Source organism: Numenius arquata, chromosome 17 (assembly GCF_964106895.1).
Source record: "Numenius arquata chromosome 17, bNumArq3.hap1.1, whole genome shotgun sequence".
NCBI classification, from domain to species: domain Eukaryota; kingdom Metazoa; phylum Chordata; class Aves; order Charadriiformes; family Scolopacidae; genus Numenius; species Numenius arquata.
Genome location: NC_133592.1, coordinates 832,262 through 850,830, shown reverse-complemented (window position 1 = coordinate 850,830; position 18,569 = coordinate 832,262). Strand labels below are relative to the sequence as shown.

General features: G+C 42.6%; 1 protein-coding gene across 3 annotated transcripts in view; it reads right to left on the bottom strand.

Annotated features, from left to right (window-relative positions):
- Nucleotides 1-18,569, bottom strand: part of CEP112 (centrosomal protein 112) — a 165,792-nt gene that overhangs the window by 75,318 nt on the left and 71,905 nt on the right. For all 3 annotated transcript variants that reach the window (XM_074160337.1, XM_074160339.1, XM_074160338.1), the window contains one exon: nt 13,937-14,119. In XM_074160337.1, coding sequence (XP_074016438.1) covers nt 13,937-14,119 — 183 coding nt within the window. The remainder of the gene's footprint in view (nt 1-13,936; nt 14,120-18,569) is intronic.

The window sequence follows — 18,569 nt, the reverse complement described above, 5'->3', positions numbered from 1 at the left end:
ATGGACTTGGCTAAAACAATGTACAAAGAGACTGGAGGTACCTGAGCAGAGCTTTGTGAAACCAGCTGCTGGTCTCCCCAGAACATTTACATGATTCCATAAGCATGAATACATGGCTTGTTGCAATCCATATTCATCAGGAACCTCTTTGTAATAACCGTGCTGCCCATCACCACCATGAGCCTCCCCAAGGGGAGGAAGGTAACTGTTGGACACTCTGGCATCTCATGCATCTACAGCTGGAGATAAAGAAAGCTGTCAGCAACAAATGTTCTGCCAAGCGTTCAAAACACTCTATAGTTCTCCAACTGCAGAAGCAAGCGCTGGAAATTTGGAAAAGGAAAAGTCAATGGCTGCAGAGAGAAGAAACGTAATTCTGAAATTTAAGTCTCCCACAGCTATTTATTCAATGAATACAGAGTCCTGCTAGGAAAAAATACGACTATGTCAGGATTGCACTATAAAGAACGTAACGAAGTGGACTACTTGCAGTACAAACAGCTGTAAATCCAATTCCCAACTAACCTGCAGATTTCTTTCTCAGGTTATTCTAAAGTTACCTTCAAAGACAGTTTTATTTAAAGAGCAAAACAAACCCTAATCTACCGCACATCACTAGAACACTTGACTTTATCATGAATCTTGCCAAGGTTTGAAACCTCAATCTCCACACATTACATTGCACACCTTTGCCACTTTCCCTAGAAAACAAACCACACGGGATGGACGTGGCCACCAGGAGCAGCAGCTACAGCCAGGGTGTCAAGCAGAGACGTGAGGTGAAGAGCTCAGTCCCTCTGCCCCCACATCTCAGGAGCTTGGCAGCCCCCGGGTCCGCGGGGCTCTGGGCAGGAGCGTGGAGACAGGGGCACACTCTGGGTCTAACACAGCCTGGGAGTGAGCTCTGCTCATCCACTTCTCCCCAAAGGCCATTGATGTTGCCATCGTACAGAGACATGGTACTTTCTGTTCATATTCCGATATTATTTTAGCACTATGGTAAAAAGAGGAAAAGAAAATAGTGAATTTTAAGCAGCTATAATTTAGCTGAAACAAAACTTCAGAGAACAAAGAAAAGGCACTTCTCTAAGCTGTGGGACTTTCTACTGAATTTCAAATTAATTTTACAAACTAAAGAAACATTACCCACAAAAGATGTATCAGTCTTATGAATAAACATTACAAGATTCTTCTAAAATGGAAAACATCAGACACCCTGAAAATGATGTTTTGCTACAGAAACCCATATAAGCATGCAAAGCTGAGCCATTCAGATTCTATCCATTAGAGGGCAATAATTCATCCATACACATACATACATACACACAAACACACTCTCACACACCTCCAACTGATTTTAGCAGGAAAGGCAGTATTTTCTCTCTAATATTACCAATGGCATATTGACAGCTCGAGTCCTGTTCCATTCTCTCCCCCTCCACTCCCCAACAACAGTATCCAACAGATCAAAATTTACAATAACAAATTATTCTTTAAATTTGCTTTCCTACAAGGAAATCAATAAAGTACATCGATTTAGAAGGCTTACAGTTAGTTGTTATTAAACATAGCTTGAGTAGATTGAGCAACTGGCATTTATACAGGCATGTAAATATGGATAAAGGTTCCCAAACTGAGCAGACAAAAATGTTCTTCACGTGCTCATCTCCCACCTAATGTCAGACCCTTTTCCTTTTCTACTCAGTCACATGAGAAACCCTTGATAAGGGCAGCAACTGCAGACATGGCAAATATCCAATGTACTTTAGATGTCTCTTAACGTTACAGACAAACCATGGAAAGGCATTTTCACTGGGTCATCAGCAGCGCCACTCGAGGGAAGCAGCTCACATGCTGTGTCTTCTGCTTTCTGGCTCCCACCACGTCAACCTGCTGATAAAACCTCACCATTTATCCTGGGGCTCAACCTCTGCTCGCTGCACCCGCTGCTACCGTCCCATAAGCACGTTATGGGCTTAATGGGACAGCCACTGCCTGTGATTATATATTTTCACTAACACAACGTCGTGGACCCCGACCCCTGAGAGGATTCCAGCCATACAAACAATTACCATCAGCCCCTAAACTACTGCTTATCAACATCTTATTAGTTAGAGGATTGCTGGAGTTTACAGTAACGGGGAGCTGTATCAGTCACACAATGAGCACTGATTCCTGGGAGCATCTAGGCTACAGTGATTGGTGCTTGGGTTTTTTTTATTTTTTAAAAATATATTACTTCGCAATGATCAATCTGTATTTCACTAGAAACAGTAATTCAGGTAATGATTTCAACTAACAGCTAGTTGTTTCCATTGCCAGTTGCAGAAATATTAATTTTATACTATACTAGAGGTGTAACTGAAGATCTGAATTCAACTTTGTAAGGTCCAAGATGAATCTGCAGACTAACGCGCTGGGCACTTGTGCTTTCCCAGGCAGCACGAACGCGCCCTCGACAGGGGCCACCACCTCGACCTCAGAAATCCCAGTGACACCAGTCACAGCAGGACATGCAGCGATTTTCAAATATCCCAGCGCACCCTGTGTGTGCAGTGGCTGCCTTTCCAAAATCACTTTCCTCACTGTTTCTCTTTTCTAAATTCATTTTACAGATGCCAATACAGCAGAAAGCACAGACGACAAAAGAATTGAAGCTGTCAGAGACAACTCTAGAAGAACTGTATCACCTGTACGGAGGATGGAGTTCACTCTTCCTGGGATTTTCAGGTCTGTTTCAAGTAAAAACACTGTGTCAGGTTTTTTTGTCTTCTTTTCTTTTTTTTTTTAAACTACATCAGTGTTGTTTTTATGAACTCTGAAGAACAACTTTAAAACCTGAAAATGGAATATTTGCAATCAGGCCAATAATTTAGGGGCCAAAAATAAAGTTTTCTTATTTGCAATATTTCAGGAGGACTTTCATACACACGAATACAAATTACTATGATACGTGTAATTGCAGTTTGAAATATATTGTTTTCTCCATTAAACTGAAATCTACGGCACCCTTGACATCAATTTCTGTCATTTTGTCATGATAAACACTCAGGTATTAAGTACCTTCCACATCATGCACCCAGGCATGATTCCAATTAGTGCTGAATAGAAGACAAAATGTCAGCCTAATAAGCTTCAATTTGCAAAGTCTTTGAACATTTGATGATATCATCACTTTGCCAATCATTTCTTGTACTCTGGCTTCTTTTTTTCCACATCACCTTCCCTGTCAAAAGGAAGTCTTTCAAATCTGCAGAAAGGGAAGACGTGAACAATGTCAGTCACGGGTCTGACTGAGCTAAAAGATCCAAACCCGACTTCCCAGAACATCAACAGGGAACTATGATGTGCCCAATATTCCCTCAAAGCTAATTTGCTGCCAACATGTAGAGTAATTGAGAGGAGAAAGTCTGCTTTAAAGTCACACTGGGAAAAATATCTTTTCGTACGAAATCAACACTAAAGACCTTAAATCACTGTCAGAGTCTGTGCCACTCTTTCAAAACGAAGAAACAGTAGTTGTTAAAGTAAGATGGCAATCATCTCTCATTTCTTCAAAGGTGACTGGACCAAAGAACAGCTCTGCTGTCTGACTTCATATTGAAAATACCGTCTTTTAAAATAATGTATTTTCTTTCTAATTTATTTCTTAAAGAAAAGGAAAAGAAAAGAAAAAAATAGGGACAAAAATGTAGGTTTCCAAGAAGGAAAAAAGACAACTTGCAAAAAGGGCATATAGAGTTGTGTAAGCTTGAACACACACACACACACACCCCTAGCACCTGCCCAACGCCTGTAGCTGAGGACACACAAACCTTTCTTTATCTGCAATTTCCCCAAATGCATAACCTAAAATGCCTGCTGTTATCTGAGTTGAGGGAAAACAGGAACACAAAATGGGAGCAGAAAAGACAAGGAGATAACGACTCAGGATGGGAAACGTGGAGCAATCCAAAAGAGAACACGGGCCCTCCAAGGCCCTGCCAGGGCAGATGCTCCTGCCCGAGGACCAGCCGCAGAGTCCCAGCTCTGACAAGGAGAGACAGGGCATGGTCTCTTCTGAGCTGACGCCCCGGAGGAGGTGGTGCCACAGCGGGGCTGACCAGACACACGACCGGTGACTGACAGACTCCACCACCCAGGTCCAACACCATCATTCCTTGTACTGCGCTGGGTTGCCCCATTTCTTTGGTTTGCATGACCCATGGATCATAGAATGGTTTGGGTTGGAGAGGTCCTTAAAGATCATCTAGTTCCAAGCCCCCTGCCACGGGCAGGGACCTCCATGGGCATGGAGTCCAGTCAGGAGACCTTTGCTGGCATATATTTGTTACTCGCTGCTCAGAACTGGCCGGAGACAAAGCCCAGCCTACACCGCACATGGTGTGGCATGGCAAGAGTTGGCATTCTGGTAGAAAAGGAGATCGAGCAGCTTGGAAGGGGTGGATCTGAACCTGCCTCCTGGCACTGAAGCAAGGGGAGGGTGCTGGGAGGACACACCAGCACGGCTCTGGCGTGAGGAGCGGTGGTGAAAGAGTGCAGAGCACTTGGCCACCCCTCCAGCTGATGGGTTAGCAAATTCCTAACATCTGAGGCAGAACCGGAGACTTCTCGAGGAGCCGCTGCAGACAGCGGGGTTGGGCCAGTGGGCAAACAGCTGCAGAGACGTTTAACAGTGAAGTACTCGGCCTGGTGCCTGCGCCAGTAACATCACCTTCGGGTCCACAGATAGCCCAGCTCGGGGGCTTGGGTTGGGTTTTTCCCCTCGTAGCTCCCGTCTGTGGAACAGAGGAAAACCAGAGAATTCTCCCCTTTCTCTTCTCGACTAAAGCAACAGGCGGAGGAGCAAGCGGCGCAGTGGTGGGGCGCCCAGGACAGTGCAGTTTGCCATAAGCCTCTCAGCTGCAGTTTGTTACTGGTTTTCCACTTGAAGGTTTCTCTGTAATACTTTAATGTGGGAGCGTGCGGAGCCTTATGGATGGTCTCATATTTCTCAACTGACATATCTTCAGCCAAAGTATGTCAGCTACAGGAGAGCGCAAGGCTTCTCTACTGGCTTTGAGATTTCTTCTTCCCCCATCACAAACCACATAAAAGAAAAATACAAATAATCAGCTCTCCAAAATTGCTATTTATTACCTCATCATGAAACCGTCTACTGGCCCCTGCAGTGGTATTGAGTAATATCATTACTTAAACCATAAAGAGGTTGTATTTATTGCTCAAAATTGGGAAAATTAGCATCCATATGGATCCTATTGTTTTAAGACCAGTAATACTGCCAAAACAAGTGGCGTTAACATTCCAAACTACAGATTGTCATAATTTCTCCTCTCGTGTTTCATTCTTTCATTTGGTATTTATAATACCTTTGAATTGAGGAACTGAATGCATCATAAAATCTCTCCTATCAGATAAATCATTTAACAGCTAGACTACTGTTCAAAACTCGATTTATGGTGGGAGTGAGTGAATGGAATTAACATCTGCTGACCTAAGGAAGAGAGACTAAATTGATTTTGGATAATCTTTCTCTAGAAAAGGGACAAGGGAAAAAGCACAGGCTAAAAAATTTAACTCCTTTATTTGCAATAGACAGCACATTAATAAGTAGTCACAGACAGGATATCCTAACCACCATCCCTGCAAAAATTACAGAGTAAAACTCCATGAAATTAATTTCCAGGCACACGAGGAATAAAAGGGTCACTAGGAACAGCCAACCTGGATACATCAAGGGCAAATCATGCTCGACCAAACTGATTGTCTTCTACAATGAAATGACTGACTCTGTGGAAAGGGTAGAACTGTCAATGTCTTTTATCTCGACTTGAGCAAGGCTTTTGATTCAGACTTTTACAGCAGGCAAACTGAAGAGACGGAGACCGGATGGCTGTACTACAACGTGAATGGAGAACTCCCTGGACCACTGGGTTTGAAGTGTAGGAGTCAACAGGCAATCAGCTACAAGTGGCATTTCTCAAGGTTAAATGGGGCTGATACAGCCGAACATCTCCACCAATGACTTGGATGATAGAACATAATAAACCCTGTGGATGGCACCTCTTGGGGGGAAAGTGGTCAGTATGTTGGCAAACATGGACCTCAAACTCTACAAGCTGGAGGAATGGGCCATTAGGGCCTTCAGGAAGTTCACCAAACTAGGTTTATTCAGCCTGGAGAACAGAAGGCTAAGGAGAAATCTAATTGCTGTCTTCAACTGAGTGCAAGGAATTGTAGAGAAGACTGGGGCAGACTCTTTGGAAGGTGGCAGTGAAGAGACAAGAAGCTACAGATCCAAATTGTAACAACAGACATTCCAACTGGATATAAAGGAAAAGAAATTTCACAAGGGATTAGTAAAGCACTGGAGTAGGTTGCAAGGGAGGTTGTGAAATCTCCATCGTTGCAGATTTTCAAAACTCAGTTGGACTTGGCCCTAAGCAACATGATGTCATTTTGAAGTTAGACCTGCTTTGAGTAGGAGGTTGGACAGGATGACCTCCAGAGGTCCTTCCAACCCAAATTACTCTATGATGCTGTGAAAAAACTTCAGTATGAATCCTGATCTTGCATTAGAGGTCATCCCTTTAGCCATCCAGTGGAACATTTGAAGTAGACACTGCACTGCTGTTTTCCGAATTGCTGTACTTATTCTATGGATTAGAAGTCAACTGCCTCAAGAAAATTATAAGATAATTCTAAAAAAGCAATTTTCAAAAGAACTAAAAAACATTTATAAAGAATGCTGTGAGTAAGCACTCCCTTCGCTGCACAGCAAACATTTACCAAACAAGTTTAGTTGTAATATTTGGAACAATCTACTATCACAGAAACTACATTCAACAGAGAAGATTTAGATTCTCATACTTGGAAGTAATATCAATAAGCAACTTTAGAGTCTGGCTTTGCCACACGCTGAGCTTCAAGTAGAAAGCACGTGCTCCTTTTATTTCAAAACCAAGAGCTTATATTGTAAGTTGACCATTTCTGCAAAGTAACACAGGATTTTTGACTCTCTGCTTAGAAATTACATTACACCATCTCAAGCACTGCCATTACTGTCATCTGTGTTTACTAATGTACTTGATCATTTATTACTTCAGTATTCCTTTCTATAACTTTAATTTTAAAAATAACATCACACTGTATAGCTTATTGTCGATTAGTGTTAATCATTCATCGTAGCCGTTCCCACACAAACCCTATAGGCAAAGCCACACCCAGTGTCTGTGTGTGTTAAAAACTGGCACAAAGATCCTTTACCCCGCTGATGAGCAAGACTGATCTCATTGGGCTTTTTTCAGACAAATTATTCTGTATGCATTAACTTCTATGCAGGAAATAATCACTTGTTCCTAAACAGGGAGTAATGGTATAAAATAAAATTACTGCCATATGATACACACCCCGCCCCTACACAAGTGAAATGACATACTCCACCTTTTCAGCTGCCAATATTTAAAATTAAAACAAGAAATTAATATAAAATGTTGACTACAGTGTAATAACAACTACCATATATATTCAATTTCATATTCTATACACAGAAAGTCCATTTTGCTGAAAAGAACTCCGTCTCGGAATCAGAGTTCGTATTATGTGATGAGCTAGTTTCTATGGCAACTGCTTTCTCTTTTACATACACTGTAGACAGCACAAAATGTCAGTTCTCTCCTAAGCTAACTTAACATTTTTAATCAGCAAATGACAATTTATGGACCATTATGTATGGCTTCCAAAAATGTCTTTACTAAATATTTCAAATGCCAAACAGCCTGAGGTACACAAGGACAGAGGAGCAGTAACGTCACGCCTCCTGCACTGAACTCCTTACTGTCTGCTTTCAGCCGTATCGTAAAAAGTGAGCGTCAGGGGAAAATGTGGAAGAGATCATAGATGATCACCCACTACAGCAGGAGAACACTTTGACGGTCCCATTAAGCGAGGAAGCGGCAGATGTTTATAGCTTGTTCAACAGACGTTGGGAAGGCATCTCAAGCAGAAGCAGCAGCTGAGAAGTGGGGACCAGGGGCAGAGCCCTCCATGCAAAACAACAAACGCGGCACCGTGGCTTTGTCTGAGCAGGGACGGGGAAGGTCCACAGGAGACCCCCTGTGACGGACCCCTGAGCCTGAATGTGTGCTGAACCGTGTTTTAGAGCAAAGACCCATCTTCCCTCTGATCTCAGAGACTACGTCTGTGCCACAGCCCAAACTCTTCCCACGGCTCCTCTGCGTTCACCCCAGGACAGCTGGAAGGAGCTGTGTCCATCACCAGAGCCCAGTACGGGACAGTACGGGAGTATTTCCCCAGGAAACCTGTGCATTAGGCCATTTCACTCAATTCTCAACTTCACAGCAATACTATCAAGTTAAAGCCCAGCTTGAATATCTCTATAGGACCCACCATCAGATCCTTGGTTTTAGTAGATCCTCCCCATCAATGGGATCCAGCCCATCCCCGAGTCCGCAGACTCTGAACAACCACCACAGAAAAACACGCAAGCGCTGCAACAAATATTTGGTATTTTAAATATTTGACATCAACAGCCATGTTGATTACCCTGGGCTGATCGGTGGTAAGTGAAACATGCTGCAATGTAGCCAAAAAGCTTTTGTTTAGGAAAGGCTAAAAGGGAACAGCTGTCTGTCTACAGAAGTCCGACTGTCAGCCCAACAGCTACTCGCCAAGTGAAATAGAACAAACAAATATTTAGACTGCAACTCCATTACTTAGACTGTCTGCAGAGAAAGCCTGCATAGCAAACAATGCATTTCTTCTCCTGCCAAAGACATCTTCTACTGAGAAAACAAAAAGAAGTAAAAAAAAAAGTCACAGAATTTATTTACTCAAAATTGTATAAAGTATTTATACATATATATTTATATACATATACATAATATATTCACTCAAAATTGACTTCAGTAGCACCACCGAAATCTGAACATTTCACAGGCTACATCTACCTGTACCCTCCAGACACCATCAAGCAAACTGCTTCCACGGGTACTAGAAGAATATCTCTGCGGAAACTGGTGTCTGGAGACATTAGAACAATGACACGAAGCAGAAGAGCTGATGGGTGATTTATCTGTGCGGTAACAATGGGGTCTTTCAGATCAAAGTTTCAGAAAGTCTCCTATTGTGAAACAAATGCTCCCGAATTCCTCCTGTATTGGTACGGCTCCGAAAAGTTACTGCTACAGCAACATTTACACACACACAGAAACTGCGTGTATGTTGGGGTATTTAGTTATCATTAAACAAGTCTATGACATTTCTATTATTTTTTTTCTGTATTTTCTCCTGTCAATAGCTGATAAAGCTTCTCTGTCAGACAAACACTCAGACTGACTACACGTATGGAGGCAAGATAAATCTCTTCTGTTCCCCCGACTTTGTTGATACAGTAATTATCTGTACAGACCATAAGCATATACCAAGGATTTGCTGGAACAAAAATAACGATCATCACTGTATTGGTTTTTGTTGCCAACTCAACAGGCTCAAACAGCCTGGAATTAATTCAGACAAAACCAGGTGTAAAGCAACAGCTGCACAAAGATCACTGTTTACAAGCGCAAAGCAGCAAATTTTCAGAGGAGAAGCCAGAAGAGAAGGGAAAGGATGCCCCATAAGGGACACCCGATGCATTGGGCCCCAGGGAAGGAGCCACTGGTTCCTGGGAAGGCAAAGCAAACGGGCTGGTAAAGGCCCAGGGGATTACAGGAAGCGCAAAAAGCAAGAGAGGAAAAAGGAAACAGGTATTTCAGCCACGGGAAAACACCTTCACAACTCTTCTCGCCACCTCCAGCCTGCTCCTTTTTTATAGGAACTTCCATTCTCAACGTGTGCATTGGCATGACTTCAGAACTGCTCGAGGTTTTCCTTTCCCAGCCAGGAATGGCTTATCGAGAGCTCCAAGACATCCCCAAACACCAGCGACCTGCTCTTAACGCAGCCTCTTTTGTGAGAGCACGAACAGCGTATGTCCAAATTAAACTCTGTGACGCCAGTGACAAACACGGGCAAAACGTGCCCCGGTGCTGGAGCTACTCTTGACCCAGTCACCCATGGATGAGATCAGGGGACTTGCCAATTATCTGTGAACAGACCCTGGAAAGAGAATTCAGTTTCCTCACAGAAACTTTTCCTCTCGCTGTAGTGTAAAGCGCTCTATTTGAAGTTACAGGGGTACATTTATTTTTCTTCTTCTGGCCCACAGGTCAACGGTCAAAGAACAAGCACAAAAATGATCCACGTTTGTAGAGCAGCTGGAACATGAGAATCGTTGAGCTGGCTGAGGGCACGTGTCAGACGGTGGGGAGAGAATGACATTCGCAGGATAAAGGGAAAATATAAGGGTACAGCTGGCACCACAGCCCAGCGGTTATTAAAATTTCCTAACCTTGCTATCTTATTTCGCAGAAGCAAACTCAATGTATTATTCTCTGCAATCAGAAGTCCTGCTTCAGAAAATCACCAATTCAGTAGCAAGGGTGTTTTTATTAAAACAAAAGGAAGATCTCTATCATCCAAGGAGTTTCCCTGTTTTGTGAACTAATGTATAGAATAAAATTATTTAGGGAGGCGGGGAACGAATGACCAACCACATCGTAGCTTAGAAATGCTTCTAAAGAAAATTCAGATAATACAAAAAAATCTAAATTAAACAGCAGTTATTCTAAACTACCCTTTTAAAAAATAATTCCTATATTCTTAGCTACTATTTAAAGAATAACAATATTATGGCAGTTCATAGAAAACGCATAGGATTTAAGAGACTACAAGGACACAGCATGGTATAAAAGCCTTTGTACTGCTTTGACTTTTATTGACCTGTATGTCAATTTACTCCTCCCCGAGCATTACAACCGTAGGTGAAAAAAATCAAAGCAAGCCTCCTAGAAATGGATAAATCCAAGATCTAAAGTGGAATGCAATTGTTATCCAGAAACTCATCAGCAATACAAAAGGTGATCCACTTAAATCAGGTTCCTTTCCCGAAAATATATTGAACTTTCATTTCAAAGAAGCAGTAACATTGTTTTATTTTTAATTAAAATCTGGCAGTGCACTGAAATCTTAATTTTTATTCTTTAGTTCTGATCAAAGCATTAATAAATGTATTCATATTTTAGTATACAAAATGGTTAGATTTTATTATCTTTCACAGTAGCTGAAGACCTATGTGAAAATAGAGACCTTGGATACACAATTAAAAAAATCCAACGAATCTTTTCAGTAACAGTATAATAAATTGTTCCGCAGTGCGCAGTCATAGCTGTCTTCAGTAACATAGTAAGAAATAAGTATTTTAAATATTTGCTACCCTTTCATATGGAAAAGGATTTAAGAAAGAATAACAGTGAATACCTTTAATAACGGTGCTTCACATCAGCCACCAAACAGCGAACCGATAGGTCCTTCAAACCAAGCTACTCATGTGTGATTAACACCAATTATTATTTAAATTTTTTGAAACACCCAGAAAATGCACTTTTCATTTAGCGAAGCAAAATGGCCTCTTCTCCTGTTTCATCGCACCTTCACTGTAACATAAAGCAGCCCTAAAAATTACTGCTGTCAAACATGCTTCCAATTTAACATGTTTTTTAAAAGCTATGTCACAAACTCATTAAATCACTGTGGTATCTTTAGTAAGAGACTGCCAAATCTTCCATAAACGACACTGGACATTAGTCACGTCGGATGTCCAAAACACACGATTTAGTAAACATATGCAAAGACTAAAAATTTTTTATTAAAAATGTGCCATAATTCCATAAGAAACACCAGCATTGTTTGTTGAGCTCTCTGCAAAGACAAAAGTGAATTTCAATACAAAGACCAGAGGAAGGAACGAAGAACGATTTATTTCCCAAAATGGAAAAAATATGCGTCCTTAAAAGCTGATAGATTCTTACTAGAATTTAAATAAGCAACAGCTCTCCTAGTCAAAGGCAACCGCATTTTCTTCCCTGATTTACATGTCATTCTCATGGCAGCAATGTTCAAATGACTGTACAGGGACATTTGAACTACAAAGAGAAGCCCTGTAAAAAGGCCAAAGTTTTTGCTATTCAGACTGTTCAGGTTTTCCTAATTGCTGCGATAATTTCCAGCTTTCTACATAGCTCCCGTCGTAGCATTATATACCCCATTGCAAATAGACAACACAACCAACCTTTGGGCTCCGATCTCTGCCAGAAATGACCCACAGCAGAACGAGAGAGAGATATACTTACACAACACCTCCCAGATTCTCTGAATTTGCTCAAGAAAGTCCCTTTTTACCTTTGTATTCAGTGTTACAGATAGCAACACGGTAAGCGTAATGAACGCTGGCGCGTAGACAGAATAATTCTATTTAATTCTAAAATTGTTTTTTAATGTGAGTGCTACAGCTCTGCCCCTGTGCGCAAACACACCACCAGGGCTGCAGGTGAGAGGACGACACAACTTGGAGCAGGCACTCGCAACCAGCTGTGCAGTTCACATGCATCTTGGGCCAAAGTAAAAAAATCCAAAGATAAAAAACAGTCCCTTTAAAAATTTAGGTCTTTGTTCACTCTTACAATAGAGTGGGGAATAAAGGGCAAGATTTCATTTTTCAGAAGCCACCTGAATATCTTCTTCCCAAGCGTTCTCACAAAAGTATCTCTGGTTTTCCTTGGAAAACCGTAATGGTGGAAATGGAGAAATAAGTCCTGGCTCTGCTACACGTCCTCATCCTCCCCCAACAAGCCGTTTGCTTTCCCGTAGACTTAAGACAGGTTTCGATAGAGTCTGAGTTGTCCAAAAGTAACAAAAAAACCCTAATTTAAAAATTAATTATTCGATTTCACTTAGGTACATTATGATTGCCAGTAAAAGGCAGAGCCTACCAGTCTATGGGGAAGTAAAGTGAAAACGCCTCAATGTCAGTCTTACATCTCGTAGGGAAGGCAGTGGTGCGCGGAAAACATATGTCGTTAGAGATGCCTTACCAAAATGTCCAGTTTTGGTATAAAATAATCCATGCATGATAAGTAATTCTAATGCTGATTAATAAAGATTATTTCCTGAATACTCTTTAAACTACAATTTTTTAAATATTGCCATTGCAGGCCTTTTTAATATAGGCTGTTAGGAAAATACACCGTGCCATCCTTACAAAATATACTGAAAAAAATGCAATACGATGTTTTTTGAACTGAAAACTCATAAAGATCATTTTCCATGCTGACAGTGCGCATTTCATCCAGTAGTTTGAAGAGTCAAATGCTACCCCAGCTGGGGGTTATTCTGCCAAATGGCTTCCAACAGTGACCACAGAGATGGAGGATGGGAGGGGTGCGTGCGTGTGGAGGAAAACAAACGTGATGGTAAGCAACCCCAAACCAGCCCGTGTTATCAAACACCCGACATACGTAGCCAAACACACAATGCAAATCTAGGATGCCAAACTGAAACAAAAAGACACGAACAAAATGAAATAAAGCCATTCGTGAGTTACCTGCAGAGATTTAAAACAAAAAAAGCATACGAATGAAGCAGATATAATTCATATGGATTTGCCCAGGAAGGAGGAAAGGAGGGGTGAGTGTGAGGGCTGTGGGGGGAGAAGAACAGATACCTTTTTTTCTTAAACAAATCCATCATGAAAGAAAATGAGACAAGATTATAAATAGGCCGAGTTATAGCGCACCATGGGATTTTTAATCTGGCTACCTGTGGTTTTTGCAGTTAAAGCCCTATTCAGCAGTGGGAAGGGAGGGGGGAAAGCGGGGAAAAAAAAAAAAAAAAAAGAAAAAAGAAAAACAAAATCAGGTTTATGTGCCAGTTTCGCAAATGCTCCCACAGCGTGCATCAACAATGCTGGCAAACAGGAAACACTAATTGTTAGCATTTTCTAATAAGCATACGCCTTTCAAACATTATTGATCATTACCTGTCCATCTCGTTTCCTGCATTCTTGAGTTTTACTCTCGTGCTCTGCCATGGCAGCGCGGAGCTGTTTTTCCAGTTTCTCGATTTCCCGTTCATGGTCTCGGACCAGGCAGTCCTTCTCTGCGTTGTGCTGCTGGAATAGGTGCGTCTTCTCCTGTTCATGCTCCAGCCTCAGCTCCACTATCTGATTGGACAGTGAGGAGTACAGTTCATCAATAGAACATCCTTGTCGTCATGACAACTCGTCTACAGCTTAATTTTCCCCTTAATTTCATCAACTTGGCAATTTTATTTTTACGTCACTATTACCTCACCTTTTAAAAAGCCACCGTTAGCGTGACAGAATTCCTCCAGACAATCCCAACAATGGAGACAACCGAGCAAATCCAGCGCATCCTTAACCAATTTGTTGGTACAAATGTCGGAGCGTACCAAAAAAAAAAAAAAATTGCATTGTCGCATTCTGCGGCCGGTCCCCCCCGGACCCTGCTGCCGCTCCTCGGCAGGGCTGAGGATCCGAAATGGTTAATAGGCAGCCTGCTCTCCCCTTCGCTTAAGTATACACACAACGCCCCCCACCCCAGCAATTAAATCTTTTAAACATTTCTTTATGATTTCCAAAGCGAAAGCTCTTCCTTCAGTTTCCCTCAACGCTGCCGTATATACAGTTGGCTTTTTTTTTTTAATAGAAAAAAGAAAGAAAATTATAAAAAACAAAGCTCTATTATCCCGTTGTCAGCTACGCTATCCCAACATAAACAGATGTATGTGTTCCAGAAGGGCACCTGCTGTGCCGCAAGCTTGCGCCATGATTTCATAAGAAGCCCTCTATTCTCAGGATCCTTTCCCAGTCCGCACCACACTGGATGCTGTGACCTTGGCCAGCCTTCGCCTCTCCCTGCTAGCCTGAATGGCAGCCCGAGACCGAGGGCCTGGTTGCCGCAGCTTTGATACTAATCCTCCCGCCTGCGCACAATGGCACCCTACCTGGCCCGCACACTGGAGCGGGCAGCCCGCCTTTGAAGCAGGTGATGAATAGGGACGGCAGGAAGCCGCTTCCCCACTGAACTCCGGGCCACACAGCTGCTAAGAACAGTCACTTGGATTTTTCTTCAGTTTTGGTGGATTTCGAAAAGGGGGGGGAGGACGGGGAAAAAAAAAAAAAAAAAAAAATGCTGTTATCATGAATATGGTGGGGTATTTCAGCGTGAGAAAAAAAAAAAAAAGGCAAGGGAACGGGAGGAGCTGGCTGTGTGTGCGCCGAGAGCGCCCCGGCACCTTATCTTAAAGCTGTAGCATTCAATTCTGGAATAATATTAGCTGTCGGCACGGCTTTCGGGTTTCAAATTTGAAGCAAAGTTAAAAAAAAAAAAAAAAGCGTTTTCTCAAACTATGGATCAGCGTGTTCCAGGTTTAAAGGTACAATATGTCACCGTTGCGGCGGCCGGGAGCATCCTTCCGAAAACGGAGCAAGTAGAACAGATGCAATATTCTACGGTTTAACATATCTACGTTATTTAATAATACTAAAGAGCTCATTAACAGACGTCTGAAGTCCCTGAAGGAGTTAACCCCCCAGGAGGCACACATTATCTCTGCTGGGCCTGGGATCCTCACACAAAGTTCTTTAAGTCAGGTTTTTGCCCAAGGTTTCTTGGTTTCTTCGAAAGCAGAGAGACCGGTTTCCCGGCAGACGCCAGCGGTGGCCCCAGCGCGCCTAAAGCACAGAATTCCTCCTCCCTAAAATAACAGCAGAGGCTTTGCCTGAGCGACGGGAAAAAGTGTTCAGCGGTTTTTCATAGATCGGACCCGATTAAGAAGAAATCATGTCAACGGGAGAGGTCTTTTTAGCCAGACATTTTCTTTTCCTAATCACTGGGTTTTCAGCTGGCTGTGCCACGCATGGCCCGGGGGGAGGTCGCCGTGGGGACCCTCCATCCGTGAGGCTGCCACGTTTCCCATGGACAGTCAGAAAGGGCCGGAGGCAGGAAGGCGTGCTGGACGGGGACAGGGGACGGACCCCGCTCCTTCAGCCCGTCCCACGATACACGTGTACGGCACCACCCGACCACGGTAATTACAGGTTTATTTAGTACTCTCTTCACTCACAGTACTTATATTAGAGACACAAGGTTTTTGAATTTCAGAGGTAGGAAAAGCTAAAAGGGACGGGTCCTTCTGCACGTGGGAGGGCTGTCCCCCCCCGCTGCGTGGGGAGGGACGGGGTGGGAGGGCGAGGGGAGGGGGGTTATGAAAGGCAAATTTGTTGGAGGAAAAAAAGCCTCACCACTTAAAGCAAAGTATTCCCCATGATGTTTTTGTTTTGCTTTTTAGAGATTTCTGGCAGGGAGCGGAGATGGAGAGAAGGGAAAGGATGGGGACGAGAGCACTTTCTTCCCTCAAGTTCAAAGGCCTAGAAAACCCATCTTCGCTAATGAATATTAACAAGAACCCCACATTTGTGACCAGCAAAACGTGCTTTCCTGTAAAAATAACATGAAGTGACTGAGCAGCTATTTGACTGCTCTGGTGAGTGTTCACTGAACCTCCTCTTCTCCTCAGAACTGCTGCCAAGCACTACGGTTTCTCTCCCACTCCTCCCTCTCGGTCTTCTATTGTTGTTGGTTGGTGTTTTTTTAAAAAGGAAAAAAAATACGTATACCAACAAAAGGGAAAAACCCAACCCATGCTGTTTGTCAGCAACAACAGGACTTTTCCATCACTGGAAGCCTCATGAAAACTATATTAATTCTTCATAAATCAGTATGGATTCTGTCTCCTCTTTGCGGTAGAGAGTGCCCTTATGAATGATAAAACAAAACCGCCTCCTTTAAAAACTGTACCGTGTTGAGATCTTTCTGCACCTCCCCCGAGATGCTCAGCACTTCATCAGATTACATTCAAACGTCCGCTCAAATCCAGCATCTGAGTGTCTGCAGACAGACAGTTTCGGTGCTATACATTTCAGACAGACAAGCAACACGATATTCACAATGGGCATTAGGGGCGACGCTGAAAAGAAACATTCATTAAATAATAGTGTGTGCCCTATTACCATAATCACATCGTATTCATTGTGGCTTAGATGTTTCCTCATTTTGCCCTCCCAAAGATGAAAATCTCTTACTCTCTTCTCCGCGCATCTGTTCCAGCCTGGGCCCTGGACCGAGCCGCACTGTCTGACCCCACCGGGCTCCTCCACACCGTGACCGACTGGTACTGCCCAGGAACACAAGTATTCTAAATTTATGATCTCCTCTTGCCTGAATCCTTCAGTTTTTAATTCTTTCAGCACCAGTATGAGAGAACCTTAGTCAAGGCACTAGCCAACAGCTGATTAACTGAGCCATCACAAGAATGACACCATTTATTTTTAAATCTCTGCTTTTACCTGAAATTTAACAATATTTCTTCACTCTTGCAGAGTAAAGAATTGAAAAAAGGAGACAAAATTCTTAACAAAAAGCTAAAAAAGAAAAAAAAAAAGATTAATCCAAGAACTGTGTCAGTCTTTTGTCATTGACTCACACAAATACACACACCCCCAACTGTCAAACAAATCTGGCGAGGGATGCCCTTCCAGCACAGGCAGCCTTCCCTGCACCCAGCCCCGGGTGCCTTAGAACCACCTGCTCAAACCAGAGACCATCTCATAAAGACCTAAAGCCAAATCACACTGTTGTTTGTACATCTGAAGAACAAAGATCCACAGTAAACAGCCTGCTGATTGCAGAAGCCAAATACTTGCAATATAATCAACACCAGCAAATACCTTTTTAAAGTCCCTAGACTAAACCTTCTACTACCCAGATTTTGCTTTTACATCACACGCTAAGTTTAGGCTTTTCAATTTTAGAACAATTTCGACTTGTTCTCCAGAACAAGCACGCCTTTGAAATTCTTTTTATAGTCCCCAAAGGAGGGAAAGGAAATTAGTTAGCTCACTGCCTCTTTGAAAAATGTAACTGCTACAATAAATATTTGACACCAAAGTATGAAAATTCATGTAAATTTATGTCCACAATTCCAGAAATATTGTAAGTAACACCTACATAAAATATGGTCCTGCGTGGCAGGATGATTTTCTGAGCACTATTTTGACACAACTGAACTTCCGAGGGCTGGAGAAGCCACCCATCAGCGACAGACCTCACGGCAAAGGACTGGAGGGAGCTCACTCACGCAGCATGCGTGTAGCACGGCTGTTTTTCAGCAATTCTATCTTATAAGCATTTAAGAGTGGTCGTAATTCAGGTGTCTTCATTATCATTACCCTGCTCAAAACCCATCCCTAACCTCTGCCCAGCACAGCATCTATCCCCAAATAACAACTCCAGCAAAATCTAATGTTTTCTGTCTCCTAAGCCTATAAATAAATGTGCGTGTTTCACGAGGATATGGGGATTACTCTTCTCCACAAATACACTGCTTCTAAAAGTAATCTGATATAACAGGCTGGAGGATGGAGTATTAATCATGCTGGGCTCTGGCTTAGCATAACTTTGGGTGGAAAAACGGCCTCTTCCCTGCAAGGCGAGGGAGCTCACCACAGCTCCTGTGCAGCAGAGGAATTAAATGGGTTTTAAAAGTACACCTTTTTTTGAGATTTCGCTGTAATTTGGAACACAAAATAC